Raw genomic sequence first — 19,724 nt, forward strand, 5'->3', positions numbered from 1 at the left:
CCCAAACAACAAGAAAAACTTAAAGGTTAAAAGGAAACAAGGAAGTACAAAATGACCAAACCAAGGTGAACTATGAAGCACTAAAACAGTCATCTGGGATAGGAATATGATTGGGGTAGAATCATCAAAAAGCAGAGAGAAAGGGAAGAGACGATGTGATGAGCACATGGCAGCCAAGGTACCGGAGCCCATGGTCCTGGGCCCAGAGCAAACGTGTTTTTGGAGAACCCACTTCGGCACATCCTGTTTTAAAGGTTCACGAGCCAGACATTAGGTGCTGGAGGGCAATGGTTTCCATTTGGGAACCATGAATGAGTACATGATGGATTGAAGGAGAAACAAATTGATTTGATTATATTTACAGAGATGGAAGGAAAAGACTACAGGAAGATGAGGAGGGAGCCAGGGGGAGGGAGGGAAGTGAATGGTAAAGCTAAGCAGGCTGATCACAGGGACAGAAGTTCTACACCACAGGAGATAGAGATGCAAAGGAAGAAACGCAGGCAGGTGAGCCTGGAAATGGCTGGTAATGACCCTATTGCTCAAGACGTGGCACAAGCAGGGCCTTGAAAAAAAGAAAGAAGAAGGAAAGAAAACGCCCATCTGCCCGCGCCTCAATTTCTATTAGACCAGACTTCCAAGTCACAACACAAAGTTGAGAGTGGCAACTGCGGGCCTTCTGTTACAGACTCCTACTATGAGTTGTGCACAGCATTTTGATGTTCTGGGAATGCATATGGGTTTGATGCAGTGTGGGAACTAAAGTAAAGTCCAGGAGAGGGGAAGCGAGTTTATGAAAAATTATTTAAAGATATGTGTGCATGCATCTGTGGGTGTGTATCTACTGAGACCCAATGTCACATCACCCACGAAGTGAGGGTTGCAAAGAGGGATAGGGCCTGAAGACACGGCCCTGAGTTCAGCACAGCACAGCTGGAGGAGGCCAGGGGCAGGCCTCCATCTCTGAAGATGGCCAGGGTGTAGGCGTGTGTGTGTGTGTGTGTGTGTGTGTGTGTGTGTGTGTGTAACAGAGATAGCACACCTGGCCAGGCAGTTATGTAATCAGATACCACAGGGGGAAAATTTCTTACCGATCTCAGCTGGTGATCAGATTCTTCCCTGAAGCATAGGGTGTCCTTGCAACTTTTATCCAGAAGGAAGACAAAAACCCTAAGGAGTCCTTCTTCAACACCAGCCAGGGGGCGGGAAAAATGGAAGGAGTTCAGAAAAGCCACATGGTGTGGTGTCTTTGTCACTGAGTGTCACCTTTACCACAATGGAAGACTGGCTGGAAGCAAGGCTATTGCTCAACCACCCTGACCTCATGGAATTTTATTTCCAATAAAAGTAATTGTTAAAATATAACAGCACACTTTTTAAAAATTTTTTGGTAAGGCTTGCCACATAAATAAAGAACAGGGAGAAGTCCTTTATCAGTTCACACATCATAATGTAGGTTTTAGAAAATATGGTAACTTCTGCTGGGGGTGGGGGGGAGGGCTCCCACACAAGCGCATGGGCACTTATTATTCCACTCCTATTTACAGTTCAACAGCTCATTAATAAATTTTCTCAGCCCAGTCGGTATAGCTCAGGGTTGAGTTTCAACCTATGAACCAGGAGGTCACGGTTCAATTCCTGGTCAGGGCACATGCCCGACTGCGGGCTCAATCCCAGTGTGAGGTGTATAGGAGACAGCTGATCAATGATTCTCTCTCATCATTGATGTTTCTCTCTCTCTCTCTCCCTCTCCCAAATCAATAAAAATATTAAAAGTAATAAATAAGTAAATAAATTTTCTCCTAGGCAGGTCAATGTTGAAGCAACTTCAAGTGAAAACAGTGGCTGATAGCCCTAACAGAGTCGTCAAGGTTCAGATTTAGTTCTGAGGCCGGTTGCTAGAACTAAATGGGGACAGTCCCAAGATTAGATTGTGATATACTAATTGTCAGGAACCCTAAGTCCCATCAGTGCTAAGCCCCCATGTTCCCTGAACAGTCCGCTTCCCACTGCATCTGTAAGACAAGAAGGAGGAGAGAGGAAATGGAAGGGGAAGGAAATGGCCTCTATATCAACAAGTCTTGGCAGTAGAGACGCTGGGCAAGGACAGTAACAGTGGGAGGAAACTTGACAACAGCACATTGTCCAAGGATGAGGTGTATGTGCTGAGTGTTCATAGAAGGCACACCCTTAGTGGCCACCCCCACCTTGGCAGCTTGATAAATGTGCATTTTCACTGGGAACACAGAAACCTATGCTTTGCTGTTCCCCAAGGTGGCTTAGATTAGCATTCCTGCAACAACCCCCAACTTGCACACAGCCCCTATTGGGCCCTATCTGTGAGGGGCAAGGGCAACCTTGGACCCCTGAGAACACAGAAAGGCCTAGAATAAAGCAGTACAGGGACCCCACCTGCGGCCAAGATAACATCAAGGTCAGTAGGTCTGGCAGGCAGCTGTAGTGTGGGTGTCGAAAAGACAGCCTGTGGCAGACGGAAAACCTGGCAGATGTCAGTTTAAGGGGAAACTGTAGAAGAACTCTTGCTGGGATCTGGCTGGGTTCAGGAAGTTAAAACTTCACATATCCTGATGCCCCTAATCCCCGCTCTATGTCAACAACAATCAGAGTAAGGAGAAAAGGAGCCATTTGGGCTTGTATGGAAGGTCCAAGTATATCTGCTTCTATCTAAAAATACCTGACTTCTCCCAATTGGCTCATTTCACACCTATCAGATTGTTTATAACCCCAATACACTCTCCCAACAGTCTCCTCTTTAAGCAAATAGCACTGAGTTGTCTACTATAAACAGGAATGTTGAGGCTGTCATACCACCCATAAGACATGACTTTGAGTTGTGTTTCTGGTACTGTGGTGCACTCAGTCATTCTCACTGGTTTAGGCCTCCAGGGCAAGACACTGGGAGTGAAATAAGAGGTCCGAAGAGGTCACCATCATAGATAAGGGTAGACAAGAACATGGGATTTGAAGAAGGTTGAAAAGCAATCACAGACTCGGAAAGGCCACTGCAGAAATCACAGAAGGCTCAGAAAGCTGAGCTGCTCTCACAAGTTATCTCTACCAACCAGCTAGCAGAGGAATGAGGTAGGGGAACTACTGGCAGTCCCACACAGCGGTGACAGGCTGCGGGTTCCCAGAGTATCCCAGCGAGGAATGCTAAGACTACACATGGCGGCAACAAACAGCCATCAGCTCTCTCCCCCTCATCCAGGAGGCGTCGTGAGCCAAGCCAAGAAGAAAGGATGAATAAGGGATGAAGTTCATTCATTTCGGGCTGTCCATGCTTCTCCTTGAAGATCTGGCCTAAAGGTTCTCAAGACTTTTCTCCAGCTTTCTATGTTCCTCTCTAGAAGGTGGGCGATCAAGTGGTAAAGAATGAGTGGGTGCTGTGTGCGCACATTCTATTCAGTGCTTAAGAGAACACCTCAGTGTTGCGGGTGGCTGTGTGGTCGGACGGTCAGCCTTGCCAAGCGGTCCTGACAAGGCAACAATAATGAGGTCTCTACCTTTCTTCCTTCCTCTACCTTCCAGGGGCATTTGCTCAGGATGTCAACTATGTGAGGTCTTTATTTTACATTTTTCTTATGTATCACAGAACCTAGCACCCACTGAGCCCATAGTAGAAGCTGAATAAATTCATGCTGATTTAAAACTTCTATTCAACTAACATACACCGGACATTCTGTGCTGGATACTGGAAATATAAAAACGAAACCATGAGACTCCTGCTCTCAGTGGACTTTCACTCTAGTTAGAGGATGAGAAACCATTAAAATATACCAGGATCATTGCAAATAACAAAGGCATGTTCACCACTGTGCCTGTCAGCAACAAGGAAGGCTTCAGATGACAAATTGGCTACAGGGTAGAAAAGGGATCAGGGGAAGATTCCAGGAATAAAAGTTCATAATGTGGTTTGGGAGAAGAGAGAGAGATTGGAGACGATTCTAGAAAGGTAGACTGTTCAGGGTCTCGAATGCCATGATAACGAGTGGGTTTTATCCTGAACTGCAGTGTCAGAAAGAAACTAGTGTGACAAAGTTTTATTTGCAAAGAATCATGCTGGGCTGGATTGGAAGGTACATAAGTGGAGGTCAGACGATCAGATGGGAGGCAGCTGAAGAGTCCGGGGCCAGAAGGAAGACAGTGCTCGTCAGGATGGAGAAGAAGGAACAGTGTAAGAGATATAGGGTGCGGACCACTGCACTGCGCTGCCTTGCAGATCCAGAAGATGGTACATCTGCCCTCCAGAGGCTGATGACCCAGTAGCTTAAAGACCAATGGTGGCACTAGCTGGTTTGGCTCAGTGAATAGAGCATTGGCCTGCGGACTGAAGGGCCCCAGGTTCGATCCAGTCAAGGGCACATGCCTGGGTTCAGACTCGATCCCCAGTAGGGGGCATGCAGGAGGCAGCTGATCAATGATTCTCATCATTGATGTTTCTATCTCTCTCTCCCTTTCCATTCCTCTCTGAAACCAATAAAAATATATTAAAATTTAAATTTAAAAAAGCAGCAACGGTGGATGAGTCTGTTAGTAAGCCGTGGACAGAGAAGGGTCATCATTCCCCACTCAGACCTGGATGGCTTTTGTTGCAGTGCTGGCTTTAAGCTGGCCTTTGAAGAATGACGGTGAGGTGATTTGGCAGAACTACTCATTTACTCTCCTTCTTTTGGCTATTCTCCCCTGTGATTCATGTCCTGAACAGTTTTATTTAGCTCTGTCTTTATAGTATAAGATTCTTAGATGGATTCCTTTAACAGAAACCTCCAGCAGAAATAGCTGCCATCGTCTCTCACATTAATCCTGCTCATCAGCACCTCCTGACAGTGTCTGACCTAGGTGGGACGAAATAAATAAATAAAAACAGTATCAATAAGGCTTTGCCAGGCTGGCGAACTGATCCAGTCAGAGGATTATAAGAGACACCTGTTTTGTTCACACAGCAGCTGCAAACACAGAAGCATGGCATCCTGGAATCAAGAAAGAGTTCTCATTAAAATCCAAGAGCAGCAGAAACTGGTATGAACCAATTTTCAATGATGTCACCTGAATGTGAAAAGAAGTTCAAGTTAGAGTAGACACACAATAGGAACCCTGCTTTGCTAAACTTGGGAACCTGAATGTTACTTTGCTTATGGGGAGGTGATTATCTATTCATCCAAATATTCTAAATCCTTAAAGCATCTATTATACACTTAGGTCACTATCATAAACATACTGAAGGTTTTTGAAGTTTGGCTGATTTATGCCCTTGTGGCTGACCAAACACCTCTTCACTTAAGCCAGCTTAAAATACAAACCAGAATATAGTCCAATGTAAAATGCGGATACTCCTACAGGAGCAAATAAACATTTAAATTATCTTTTCAGTTCATTGACCACTGCAGATATACACACGCATAAGCTACCAACCTGTAAACACCACAGGCAAACCATTTCGTAGCTGCAATATGTCCACATCGCCTTCCCAGACCAGACCAGGGAGATGCTCTTAGAAACAGCTTGCTAACAGCCTCTCACATTGCTATTTAACAATCCATTTATAGCCCATCAAAAAGCCAGCCCTCCAAGGAGATATATTTCATACCTATATGTAGAGTTCTTTGCCACAAAGCTGGGTTTTGTACAATCTTTCACTCTGGAGGCCAGAAATCAGATTATAGCATAATTTCTGTGACTTATGATCCCATAAGCATGCCATATATGGGCATATATGCAAACAGTCACAAGAACAAACCCTTGGAATAAAAGCAGAATGATGCCCAAGAAAGCACATGCCATGAAATAGTCCTGACTAGAACTAAAAATAGCACATAAAGGCATGGTGTCAGCTACCCTCTCGCTGTTCTCCCTACAACATGCTCATTCTAACCTCCAGTGTTGATTCTTAAGCTTCAGCCTTCAATGACTACCTAGGAACCTTTCCCGAACCCAACAAGCTCCTTTCCCGAACCCAACAAGCTCCTTTCGAGGATTTGGAGTGGGGAGCAATCTTTCAATGCACTTCACTTATGAGGCCATTGATGCACACAAAGGCAGGCAAAGAGTGAACCTGAAATTGTGAATATTCCCCTCAAAGCCTAATATGTGTGCCCTGAGGACACCAGGACCAGCACAGAGATGGCCTTTCTGGCAAACAGTCCACTAGAAACCCTTGAAGTGCTACGCAGGGTCAGCGGCCCAATAGGCAGCCAGCAGGACTAACTCTCACCCTACCCTGCCTGGAGAAGTATGCAGCCAGAACTTCCCCAAGTGGCAGAACCTTGTCAACACAGGCCCCACTTGGAGTCCCAAAAAGATCCGAGAAGAAAACCCTAAGAATGCAAAATCCCTAAAGAACCACGGGCACCAATCTGGGGGCCAGGGCTGTGAAGTGAATTCTTCCCAATAACCGGTTTGGCACTTAGCCCAGCAGTCTACAAACACGAGCATCGAGGCAGTGACTGGATTTCCCCTGGGCTCCACAGGTCATCCTAAAATGTATCCAAACGAGAAACAGGATGTGTTGTGAACTCACTTTCACCTATAACCTAGATATACACGAACTAAGAGGCAAGAGGACGACATGTCATCCACCCACACCTTCTCCACAGCTGAAATGGAAATGTGCACAGAGCCATCTTTCCCCTAAATCGGACTGCCCCGCACCATGGCTAACCACAAAAGCACACAGGCCTCCCCGCTCCCTTAGAGAGGCTCCATTTGGCGATTTTACCAAAATGTTCAAGATAGACAAATTCTCAGATAAGCCGGCTAATGTGAACAGTGGCGGTGCCCCCCAGGACCCACCTCGTCCCTCTCTGGTGGAATAACAGGCCTTCTACGGGGAGGCCCGCATGGCTCCGGGCCTTTCTGCCTTCTTGTGGTTTTAAGGTTCTTTTCCCTCTGAGGCCTTAGCCCAGATATCTCCAAATGCAGCACACTGCCCTGCACCCAGAAAACAATCCATAAATACCCTGCCATTGCTGCCAGGGCCTCCTTGTTCATTTTCTAGGGTAGGTAGCCTAGAAAAGCCACGGTGCCAGCACGGGTGGGGGCCTGGAAGACAGGGACACTAATAGGTGCCCTACTTGAGATGTAACCGAACACTGGGTGCCTCTGCCCATCGCCCTGCCTGTCTGGGTGAAAGGGAGATACCTTTACAGCATGCTGAGAACGATTAGAGGATCATCACTCCGGCCTTCCTGTGCTCGCCAACATTCCCCCTGGATGCCATCGTGTGCAAACGCTGTGTCTGACCTACAGCTGACTTCTGCCTGCAGGGCAGTGCACCCTCACGTCCGAGTCACGTCCTGCCAACAGCACAGGGCCTCACAGGCGCAGAAACGCAGACTGCAAACCTCAGAAGGTGAGCCTTTGTTTCTCCGGTTCTTGGGGGGTAAGGGCTCTCACTTTTCCAACCCGTATGGTCTCTATTCTCACCCTAGAGTCTCCGAGTCAGCAGACTAAGGGAAGCACCACATGGCACAGCGTCAAGCAAGGAGCTGGCAGCTTTCCAGGGGATCTAAGATGTAGGCAGCCAAACCGGGGCATTCAGGTCTCCATGCTGCGGGGAAGAGGAGACTTACCCAGCTTTAGGGAACCTACGTGACTCAGACTTCATGCCCAAAATGACAGCGCTCCCGCCTGGCTCACCTCACTTCGAATACAGATCGGATCAAAAGGCGCAAAGGGAGAGTGACTCCTGGCCCGCTGCCCCCGCCCATCACTGCCCATTACTATCAGGACTTGTGAGTCAGGAGAGCCCCGAGTGTCAACCCTGCAAGGCACCATCAAGTGAACTCAAGACATGGATTTTTAAAATCTCTCAGATCTCAAGTCAAAAGGACAACACATCAACTACAAAACACACCATGGCTCCGGTCCTTAAGATTTTCCATTTCCCAAAACCAGGTGTGCCAACTCTGTGGCAGGAAGTTGGGCAGGAGCACACAAAGAGGCCCAAAGGAAAGAGAACTCCTTCTGTCCCTTTGGGTGCCCGGCCTGGGATCACAAATCTACACACAAAAATACGCAGCGGGTCCATGTGGCTGAGTGAGGGGACACTACAGTCTGGTTTGCTCTGGCAGGAGTCTGATTGGACGGTCAAGGATAGTCTGGGAAAGAAGACAACTAGAAGCAACAATGAATAAGGAAGGAACTAATGTGGACAAGTTTTCTTCCTTCGTCTGAACTCTTCAAAGCAGTCCAGAAACGAGCTTAGCAAACTCCCACTCCCCTTTTTGTAAAAGCTGTATTACTAGTACATTTCTTTTTGCTCACTCCAGAGTGGATCTATTTAGCTGGGTATTCAACATTCGGCTGGAATAATACTAACTCTAAATTGTCTCTTGACCTGGGTTCTTCATTAGAGTCCTGGCACTGGTCCCAACCACACCCACAGCAAGGCGGCCATCTGAGCCCTCCCTCTCTGGGGCCACAGTGGCCACACCGAGACCCACACTCCCACTGGGGGGACAAGGCGGCGTGTTAGGAAAATGGGCAACTTCTGAGACAAACAAGCTGCTCTTTGGGGTTGGATTTTTTTCCTTGCAAGGCTGATTTCTATCTGTAGCTCATTTCTTCCAGGAAATACTTTACAGTCAGCACCTCATCTCTGGTTTCTACTTCCTCACATACAGGGGATGTGAGTGAAGCAGGATTACTGACCTCATTCTACAGATAAGTCTGCAGAAAGACAGGGTTACACAGCCCATCAAAACCCACCGGAGAAGGTACGAGGCAGCCGAGAAGAAATCACAAACTTTCACTGTGTTTTCCAGGTGGAGTGCGGAGGAACACACCTCACAAGTTCCTTCTTCCCATCCACACCTGCTTTCATGGGGTCAGCGGAAGAGGCAGCTAACATTCTCTCCTCAAAAAGGGTCATTTTCCAGTCTTTTTGTGTAACGTGTACATACACAGGAAAACTCAGGAATGCATTTTAAATCCCCAGCAAAACAGATACTTCCAAACAGATACTTCAGTCTCTTAACATCTACTAAAAATGAAGGCCTCCGCATGTCCCAAAGTAACAAATTTGGCTTTTTCCAACCCTTCTGCATAAACTTCCACTAAGAGCCATCTATTCCCCGCTCTTAAAACTGGAAATTCACCACCCCGCAGCAAACAGTGTCTGTTCTGTGGTCAGACAGACATGGGACCGCCTGTTAAACAAAAGCAGACTGAAGAATGGATGCTCCCTTTCAAGACTCGCCCCAGTCACAAATAATAAGCAACTGTACGAACAAGCAGATCCCTGAATAGGTTCGAATGCTTGAGTGCTGAGTAATAACGCCAGTTAGAGTCACTGTACAGTACTTCCAGGCTTAGGGTTTTTTTCCTTTTCTTTCATCTCTGGAAACTTATTCAGAACCATACTAGCTATGCCCTCAAAACTTTACTGTAAGATGCAAAAGGCATTTATTATCCTGTAATTGCAGTTGGCTCGTCTCTCCTGCTGTTGGGGCGAGTATTCAATTAAAGTGAGAATAAGAGCTTTTCTGAGCACTGACTGAGTGACCCCAGCCCTGTGAGAAACGCAATGGGGTAGTGACAGGCGCACTTGCTGGGAGCCAGCCAACATGAGAGGCCTAGATTTTAGTTCAGGAAGGGCCATGAACTAGCCATGTGAACTTGAACAAGACGGTTAACATCTCTGGCCTCCGTAGTCTCAACTGCACAATGTGGAGGATTACGAAGAGGAAGACTTTACATATTCCAACAGCCCTAAGAGACAGATCTGCTTATTAGCACTTCAGATGAGTTACAAGGTTCAAGATGAAGATGAACAAGTTCAAGAACCAGAATTCACTCTCAGTTCTGTCTACTCCAGCGCCTGTGTGCTTCCCCTAGAAGCACTCACAGGATGGCAATGACCGGGCGCCTCTTCTCAGCAACTTACAGTCCCCTGGAGGGAAATCACCTTCGCAGATAAGAACTGAAGAACAACATCAAACAGAATAAAATAAGAATCAAAATCTTACATCACTGAGCGCCCACCGCGCTCGCACCAGCAGGGCGACACATCCTTTTCAGGTCGTTCAGGAAATGAGATCGTTTTCCGTATGTCTGACTCCCACACAGCGAGGGAAAATACCCCCGAGGAGAACAAGGTCTGGTGAGCGTGCAGATCTACTGGATAGCTCTTTCCTGGCTTCACGGGGGAGTCGAGCACTTTTCAGAGGTCTTTCGTCCAGATGACGGAAATGTAGCCTTTGGAAACGTAACCTTATTTTATGCCTACCACTTTTGTCGGGGAGCTTTCCAAAGTGCATTACATTATTTCCTCACTTCCTAAATCTCATAATTTAAAGTTTGTCTTTAACTGGGATGTCATAATTAATGATCATAAATATCATCAGTCATGGTGCGGTGCCGTCCACAGGGGTTGAACTCTCTCTACATGCATCATCACAATGAAGCTATGCTTCCTGAATTCTGGTCGCTTTTTATCAATTTTCCTCTGCCACATAGTTAGAGGGGCATGGCCCGAGGACAGAATCCCTGATTCTGACTCTGGCTCAGGCACAATGAACAATGTGACCTCAGGCAGGCTATTTAAAAGCCACGAGGTGGGCAAAGTGGGAAGGAAGGGGGATGGAGAGAGACGTTGCTTAGGGTGATGGGCGCACGAGGCAATGTGCAGATGATGCTTTGTTGAGGTGAACACTTGAAACCTGTATGGTTTTTCGAACCAATGTCACCCCTATAAATTCCATTTAAAAAATAAATAAATAAATAACATAAAAGCCTGTTACATGAGAAATTTGGGTTATGCTTTCTTAATCCACTCTTATCACCTCCTCACCTGTTACATGAGAAATTTGGGTTAAGCTTTCTTAATCCACTCTTATCACCTCCACAACACATCTCTCTCTCTGCTTCTCTATCTCTGCTCTGAAAACATACTTCATTACAGCTGTTCACTATAGAGATTTGTGAAGTAAAAGCCAAAAAATTCTCTCTTCATTCAAGTAAATTAAAACAAGGCCAGTATGGTCACACTATCAGGTGAATGGAAAAGAAAAAAAAAATCATTCCTTTGACAGTGGGGGACAATCGGTCAACACGTGAATAGACTTCAAATAGATTCCTAGAAATCAGTTTTAAAGATGTACATGAAAGACAGTTAAAACAACAACAACTTGTGTTCGTGGATTGTTTACAGAGTTTTAAAGGAAAAAGAAAAGTTGTGGAAGAAGAGTCTGGCCAGGGAGTGGCACAGGTGAGGTGTCTAGCCCCGAGGCTGGACGGGATGGGATGAGGACAGCTTCAGCCTGTCACCCACTGAACGAAGGAGTACTTAGGCACGGGGGCGGAGGGGGGGGGCGGGGGGAGGAGGCAGAGAGGAAAAGGAAAGGTTTCTCAGAAAAACATGAAGGGCCCAAAATGAAGCCCACTGAAAGACAAAATATGCCTAGAGAACATCGGATTGGTATAAAAATGGAAGATCTGAACATTCGTTCCAAGGTAAGTCGCCCGCGGTGACCACCTGGCCATCCCTTGTATGAGAGCAAAGGATATAACAACCCGTTTTCAGAGGAGACCAGAGAGAAAACAAGAGTCAGGACTCCAGGAAACATCTCCCCGCAGCTCTATTCCTGCCTCTGCACTTGGCTCATGTGAAGGTCCACCATCGCCCCATCACTCTTAGTTTCCTTATTTTCTTCATACAAACGGCTCTACTTCAGACCAGTGTCATGGAAAATGCTTTGGAATTACAGTCCCACGATGGAGAGTCTGGCCGTGCGGATGCCAGGTACAGCCTGGGAGATCTCAGTCCAATCCGTGGCTTAACTGCCCTGGGCTTTAGATTCCTCATTTGTAAAATGAGGAGAAAAAAACACGTCCCTCAGAGAGCTGTTAAGAGTAAATGAGATAATATAATAAAACACTTAACGCAAGGACCAATTCACTAAATGATGGGGGTGATGATGATGATGAAGGAGGGGGAAAAGAAGGAACTGTAGAAACCACTAAAACGGTACACAAACACCTTTAATTGCCTACAATTTATAAAACTCCAAAACACCTTTAATTGCCTATAATTTATAGAGCTCCAAAAACGCAAGAGTTCTACATTTCCCATAACCCTGGTCCACAGGATGAGTGAGCTGAAATGCTCATCTGGAAGGCCACACCTAACACACACAGGCTAATGTCTTCCTTAGTCAGCCCCCCTTCCCTGCCCATGCTCCGAAAATTCCACATCGTTTAGACAAAGACCAGGCTGAATTGCATATTTTCACAATCTAGGAAGGGTTATCAAGCAAATAACATATCTGTGGTAATATTTTGACATTGAAGAAACAGTTTGAAACACACAGTAGCACTGGTTTCTAACCCATGATAACACAAGTCGTTTCTGCCTATACCCTGAGATGCCCTAGTAGGCAACATTTTCTTAGTTTGGTTCCTATATGTTCAAAGAGCAATAAAACTGTGTCTGTTTGGTAACAGGCTATGATTCTAACTTCTCACTAACTTAGCCTGGTGTTTTTCCTCCCCAAATACTAGGTTTGGCAGTGAACAGTCCTTAAGCTGGGCCCCTTTTGGCGTGGGAACCCTGAGTACTCTCACGCTCATTCTATTCAACAAAAACACACAGCGATTGGATTCTTACACACATCTAACAACAAATACAGCAGCGAAGGACTCTGCCAGAAAACAAACTCCACTGTTCTTCCTAAAGTAGCATTCACAGAAAAAAATATGTCATGTGTATACCCCACACCCTAGGGGGCTTCATTGGACACAGATTCACTCAGCTGGGAGATCCACACCGAAGAGCAACTTTGGAAAATCGGTAATAAAATGCAACTGCTCTCCAAGTTGAGTCTGAGTCCCAACAACCCCTTGCTCCCTTGCCCCTAACCTTCCTCAGTGTAAATACAGCTCAACTCAGATTTACAGACTTCGGTCTATTTCTACCTTTCCTGGTTTCCCCTTTTGGGGTATTTTTTACCCTTGACTTGCCTATGCGAAGGAGGTGAGCTACTTCCCTAGGACCGGCTGCCATGTTTTTATTTGCCTGATACTGTTTGGAACAGGGAACTCACCACACATAAACTGAGGTGCAAGTTTGGATGCCCCTGGTTAAAGGAGCCTCTGGTCCACTCAAGGATTCCTCAGTCCTGATAACAGGTCCAGTGCCCTCAGCTCAGAGCAGCAGTACCAGTCCCTCACACGCTGTAAAAAGCAATGTTGCATCCCGCCCATCCCATCTTTGGGTATATATACCCAAAGAACTCAACACAGAATCTCAAAGAGATTTGCGCACTCTTGTCCACCACAGCTTCATTCACAACAGCCACGAGCTGGGAGTAAACCAGTGTCCATCAACAGATGAATAGATAAAGAAAATGTGGCATCTCCACAAAATTTGAATATTGTGCAGCCTTAAAAAAAAAAAAAAAAAAAAAAGGAAGTCCTGTCTCATGCTATAACATTGATGAGCCTCAAGGATATTATGCATATGAAGTATCTAAAGTAGTCAAAATCATAGAAACAGAAAAGGAAAAAGGTGGTTACCAACGGCTGGGAGGAAAAGAGGGGAAATTAATGTTTGCTGGGTATAGAATTTCAGTGTTGCAAGATGACAAAGTTCTGGAGATCTGTTGCACAACAATGTGACTATACTTAACACCACTGAACCGTACACTTAAAATGGTTAAGGGGGTAAATTTAACGTTATGTGTTTGGTACCAAAACAAAAAAAAATTACTGCTGCAAATGGTGCATCAATGTAAGTCCATCAAGCCGTTCTTCCCTCAGCCCCTACTCCTACTCCTTCCTCTCCTCACATCTAACAATATACCCTCTCGGCCGGCCCAACGTTCCCCACACACCATCTTCCATGCCCTCTGCGCCCTCATACCAGCTGGCTTGTGATTAAAATGGACCAAGCTAGGAAGTGCCAGAGAGGGTGCGACCTATTGTATCGAATTTCCTTGGCCTTTTATAGGGCTGAGAACCAGGCCGGTGTGGCTCTAAACCTGGCTCGGTCGGCAATCAGCTGAAGCAAACCATTCGGCCCTCTGGACCTCCTCTCTACAAAAACAGGGCGTTGGCCCAGGTGATCACTAGGTCTTCCAGCTCTGAAAGTTCCCTGATTCGACTGACAGGAAACTGGGGGAAACAGAGCCTGCTCTACTGAACCTCCTAATGTTATTCCTCAGTCCCTTTGCTGCATCTTTGGCTCAAGTCCTTTTATGTTGGTCTCTCTGTTTAGACACCAAAATAGTCTTAAAAATTTTTATCAAAATAATAAAACATGATCATTATACCAAAATTCCACTGGTGATTCTTTTTGGACAGACACCCAGGGAGTGCTGTAGGTGTCCTATTTAAATATTTCATGCAAACTAGTAGGTGAAGGTGTTAAGTCACCCTGAGGTGCACAGGGGCAGGCAGCGGAAAGGGCAATGACCTCATCCCAAGCCTTTCTTCAAATCAGCAAACATTACTGAGAAACATTTCTGTGCCCGGTGCCAAGATAGGTACTAGGACACAAAGTTAATCACAACTAAACTCAAGGAGCTCAGAGTCCAACAGGGGAAACCCAGAAAGTCTCCCCGTTAGCAGCAAAATAAAAAGAGATTTCCTTAGCTAAGAAAACCAACCAGTACAGAGGGCAGGGAAGGGGGGGGACCAGGGAAGTTATATGATTAGGTTTTGTTTTCTGGACAGCCCTTCCCGACGAAAGAGCCGTGCCAAGCCTCCTGGAGGACTGTGTCTACTGGGCCATAACCACTTTCCGCTGCAACTTGGCTGAACTTAAAACTGAACAGGTGACTTGAAGGTGAAGGCTGATGATGGAAAAGACAGCCCCTTCTTTCCTCCTGTGACCAGCACACTCAATCCTGGGGCGGGGGGTGAATCACTGCACTTCTTAGGTAGTTAGTTGTCACTGTTCTTACGTTTAAACAACCCCAAATGGTCAGAAATTTAAGCATTTAACTTCTCTTGAAGAGAGTGCCGCTATACATGCGGGCAGCCCAATGCTGAGAGAGTGGGGCTCGGTGATAGTTTTTGGTGACCTTGAGCTGGTCAGCCTTTCTTCTCCTGTGAAACCTGGGTCTGATATTAACTCCCCAAGGTGACGATCACATGCTTAGAAAGCACAAAAGGAATATAAATGCTATAAATGCCAGTATCAGGCATTCATTGGCCACCAGCACCACAGAGTAGCACTGCTTACAAAGGGGTCACTGGCTGACTCAGAAACTTTCACCTTGGAAATTCCACCTAAATGGTACACTTCTCTTTTCTAGTAGAACAGACACCGCTCGCAAGTAAACAAAGTCCTTCCCTCTGTGTCTGCCCCTGGTCAGGCCGCTCTGTTCTCCATCACCCCAGCGGCTGGGGGACTGCCTACCTGCTGACCAGCTGCTTGTAAGGCAGGAGAGAGAGCAAGTGAGGAAAGTTTCAGCGGGGAGGAGCGAGGGGAAATCTCCCCACATACACAGACTTTCCCTGTCACATGTCTCCAGCACATCTGATTCATCAGTTCATCCTTGAAAGCTTCTGACATCCACTCTCCACTCCACAGAAAAGTTTTTGTGTGCCAGACTCTAGCAGCAGCCCCAGGACTTGCTTGTGGGTTACCAGCAAACATCTTATTATGCACTGTACCACATCCCAAAGACTAAATGAAACACTGCGCACATCGCCAGAACATTTTCAGATGACCTGGAATAATCCCGCTCCTTCATCTCCAGCGCTTGTTATTGGAACATTGTGAATTAAACAAACTCCTCGGAAAAATACACTTCACATACGTGCGCCGACACAGATTCACAGTCTAGGAAGTCAGTAAGTCTGTATACTTGTTCCATAAAGAACAATCAAAAAAAAAAAAAAGAGAGAGAGATACTTCTGTTACTAGTGAAGAACATTAAATTTGTTTTAATTACACAGAAATACAATCAGGAAAAGGGGCACCTAAAAATAACTCAGAGGGTAAGCAATGAGGAAAGAAATGATATGCAAACTAGGGCTGCAATTTTTATGTCACATTTAAGAAAGTGTTTTGTCTGGATTTGTGATCGGTTCTGAATGTGTGGGTACGGGATGGGGCCGCCGCACTCTTTTCCCACTAAAATACAGTGAAATGAACCACTTGGTAGGACTCGGGCCTGCAGCACACGAACATGAGCCCATCACAACAGTGGGAATGATCGTCTCTTTAGAAGTATCAAGAAAAGTCACAGAAAGGATTTTTTTTTTCTGTTTCACCCTAAAGCCCATCGTTACCCCAAGTTTTTTCGATGTCAGATTTACTGACGCTCTAAATACAATTTAAGGGATTTAATATCCTATTATTTAGTTGCCTGTGTTTGTACTATGAAGTGTCAAATAAATTAGATTAACCGTAAGGTAATATTTCCCTGAACTTGATGAGGAGTCTAATTTACAGAGCAAAAGAAACTGGCTTCAAAATATCCAAGTACCCTAACTTCTTTATTCTCACACCCCCGCTCCATCACAGAAGTACTGCTACCCCCAGAGATGTACAAACACAGAAGCCTGAAAGTTCCACCTGGCATTTTTTGTGAGGCAAAAAACAAAGAAACCCAACCCACCTTTTCAGTCCACATTAGCCCTACTTCAAATCCATGAAAATCTTTCCTGATAAGAAACACTACAATCTGAATATAAGTAGGAAAACCTAGTAAGCCGATATGATAAAATACTGTGTTTCCTCTAAACAGATCCTAGTGGGAAAGCTGTGTTCAAACGGGAAAGGTTCTTCTAATTCCCCACAGATGAAGAACACGGGTTATTTGTTCACTGTTTCTGCAGTGTCCACTCAATGAACGCACACTAAATGGGCCAAACCAAAAACCAAACAAACTTCAGCAGCTTCAGGCTCTCACAGAAGCAGAAGGCTTTTCCTCCTGGGTGCTGATGGAACCGTGAAATAAATAAAGAATAAAGTGCACGAGAAATGCAGCTACGGGAAAAAATAACTGGGGGAGAGGGGCACATCATTCTGACTCCCCCCCGGGGTGGCAAACTTTCCAACAACTTCTGAGAAGCAACAAACCACAGCACCACCAGCCTAGATAGATCGGCAGACGGACAGATGCGCACACACACAACTACCTGTAAGTGTTTGCAAATGTCCACTCTCCTGCATGGACAGTACAGCAAAACATGGCCAGAAAGCCCGGAGATTTCTACTCTCCCGTATCCTCTCCGCACTGTCAAACACGGAAGGTCATTCCGCTTCACTTAGAGAATTCCCTCTCTCCCTGCATCACAGGGAGAGTTTTCTACCTTGGGACTGCTCAACTTTCATATGCATCGGAGCAAAATAACCATTCAGCAACTTTATTCACCTTGGTTTCAAAAAAAAAAAAAAAAGAAAAGAAAAGAAAAAGAAAGAAAAACATTCATTGTGCAATGCCCAGGAAAAGCTGACACCAGGGCTGTCTCTCCGACAAGCGCTTGCAATTACCATCCGAGGAGAAGGGGGGTAAATCCTGTCTGATCAGACCCAGGGAGCCCTTTAAAAAAATAAATAAATAAATTATTCCATCCCTATAAGGGGCTGGAGACATTATTTTTTTTTTTTTTTTGCTAAGGAGACCACCCTCGGGAACAAAAGTTACATGTCGGTCACATGTTGGGAGTAGGAGTAGGGAGCAGGTTTTAGTTTTTCGGGTTTTTTTTAAGCGCACTAATTACGGGGGTGTTTTCCAGTTGGAGACCACTCGGGCTCCTCCTGACCAACTGTGACGGGCATCATCTCATTGTCAAAAAGAAAGGGGGTGGGTTGGGGGCGAGGGAGCCTCCAGGGGGCTCGGCGCGGGGGAGGAGGACGAGTAGCAAGGTTACACGAAAGGGTACCGCAGCCGCCGCCGCGAGCCGCAGCTCCTGCCCGGGCGCCCGAACCATAGAGTGCGAGCAGAGCGGCTGCAACAGCCCCCTCGGAAGCGCCCGGCACCGCCGCCCGGGGCCGGTGCGGCGCCGGGGTTCGGGTCCCGCAGAGGGAGGGGGAGACGATCTTTACCTTAATGCTACACTGAGCAGGAGTCTCAGACATGTCTCACAGCGAGAGAGATCAGGAAGTTCTCAGTTTTTTTCCACTTTCCTTTCCTCTCCCCAACCCAGAAACGCTCCACGGCCAGCCGGACGCGGTCATTTAAGAAGTTTCTTCCAGCATCTCTCCCGGCAGCCGCCCCGGGGGGTCCTGCGAGCGCGCGGGGCGGGCGGGGCGGCCGGCGGAGTGGGCGCGCGGGGCGGCGGGGGCGTGGGAGCCGGGCCGAGCGCGGCGGCGGGGTCTGCAGGTCACGGCGCGGCGGCGCGGCGACCCGGGGCGCAGCCCGGCCGGCCTCCCGCTCTCTCCTCCCACCCGCGGCCGGCGCCCCCGCCCCCCGCCTCCCGCCGCTCGCCCTCGCTCGCTCGCTCGCTCTCTCTCTCTCTCTCGAATGTTTTCCTTCCTGGAAGAGAGAAACTGAAAGGCAGAACTGAGAAAGCTCTCTGCTCATTGATCTGGAGAGTTTCAGGGCAGAAACTGACGCGGATTCCCAGCACTGCGCTCGGTCTCTTAAAGGAGCCACCAGGAAATAAAAGCTCGGGTTACAGCCCGGCATCGGGGAAATAAAAGCCGGCCGGGGGGGAGGGGCGCGGCGGGAGGAGGAAGCCCGGGGAGCGGGGACTCGCGGGGCCGGGCTGCGGGCGAGGCGGGCGGCGCTCCCAGCCCACCCACCGCCGCGCGGCCCCGGCGCGGGCGCCCGCCCTCCCCGCCGCGCCCCTCCGCCGGCCCGGGAGCCGGGCTTCCCAGGCTGAGCCCAACCATCGCCTCGCTCCAGGAAGACGCGGTTGAAAAAAACGTTACACCGGGGCCCCGGAAACGACAAAGCAGGTTTATTAAACGGCCCCCACCTTCCCCGGCTCCGTCTCTTTGCTACCTTCACGTGCACAAGGTGCCCCCCGCCCCCGAACGCAGAGGCGCGCGAGGAACTCGGTTTAGGAAGGGGCATTCCGGGAAGGACGCGGATCCGAGGGAGGAAATAAGACAATAGCCTTTGTTCTGCTCGGCGGCCGCGGCCTCTTTAAGAGAATCCACCAGGAAATGGGAGCTCGGGTTACAGCCTGCGCCCCGGGAGCTGTGGGCGAGCGGGCGCCCGAGCGCGGCGCCCCAGACAAAGCCCGCGGGCAACGGGGCCGGGGCTGGGGGGGAAGGGGGCTCGCCGCCGAGGTGGGCGCCCCGAAACGTGGAGGCGCGAGCCCGCCCGCCCCGGGCAACGGCCGCCGCCGGCGCTTCCCCCGCGGAGCACGCGTCCCGGGGACGGGAAGGCTGCGGGGCAGTTATCGCAGGCAGTTGAGTTCCTTTTCCTGACCCCCCTTCCTCCCCGTGGCGACAGACTCTGTCCATTTAAAGAAATAGCGGTCGCTACCAACCGAAAGAGGTGACTTGACTGCCCGGTGGACGGGACGGGTTCCTGAAGATAATGGCCCTCCCGGGGAGGGGCCACAGCGCTGGACCGCCCTCGTCCGGGGCGCACTCCGCGGTCCTGCCCGGGGGCGAGCGATGCCTGGGAAAACCATCGAGCGGGGAGAGGGGTCGGTGCGGGCTTCGGGCGTCAGCCCGAGTACAGGTGGTCCGCTTGCAGCGGTTCTCAACCTGTGGGTCGCGACCCCTGTGGCGGTCCAACGACCCTTTCACAGGGGTTGCCTAAGACCATCCTGCATATCAGATTTTTACATTACCA

The 19,724-nt window shown here is 48.1% G+C and overlaps 1 protein-coding gene across 1 annotated transcript in view; it reads right to left on the reverse strand.

The window, feature by feature from the left end:
• Window positions 1-18,052, reverse strand: part of ETV6 (ETS variant transcription factor 6) — a gene marked incomplete at its 5' end in the record, with an annotated part of 224,386 nt that extends 206,334 nt beyond the window's left edge. Inside the window, one exon of the mRNA XM_081084471.1 lies at window positions 18,020-18,052. Coding sequence (XP_080940597.1) covers window positions 18,020-18,052 — 33 coding nt within the window. The remainder of the gene's footprint in view (window positions 1-18,019) is intronic.
• Between the last annotated feature and the right edge of the window lie 1,672 nt (window positions 18,053-19,724).

Source organism: Myotis nattereri (genome assembly GCF_964212035.1).
Source record: "Myotis nattereri genome assembly, chromosome: 2".
NCBI classification, from domain to species: Eukaryota; Metazoa; Chordata; class Mammalia; order Chiroptera; family Vespertilionidae; genus Myotis; species Myotis nattereri.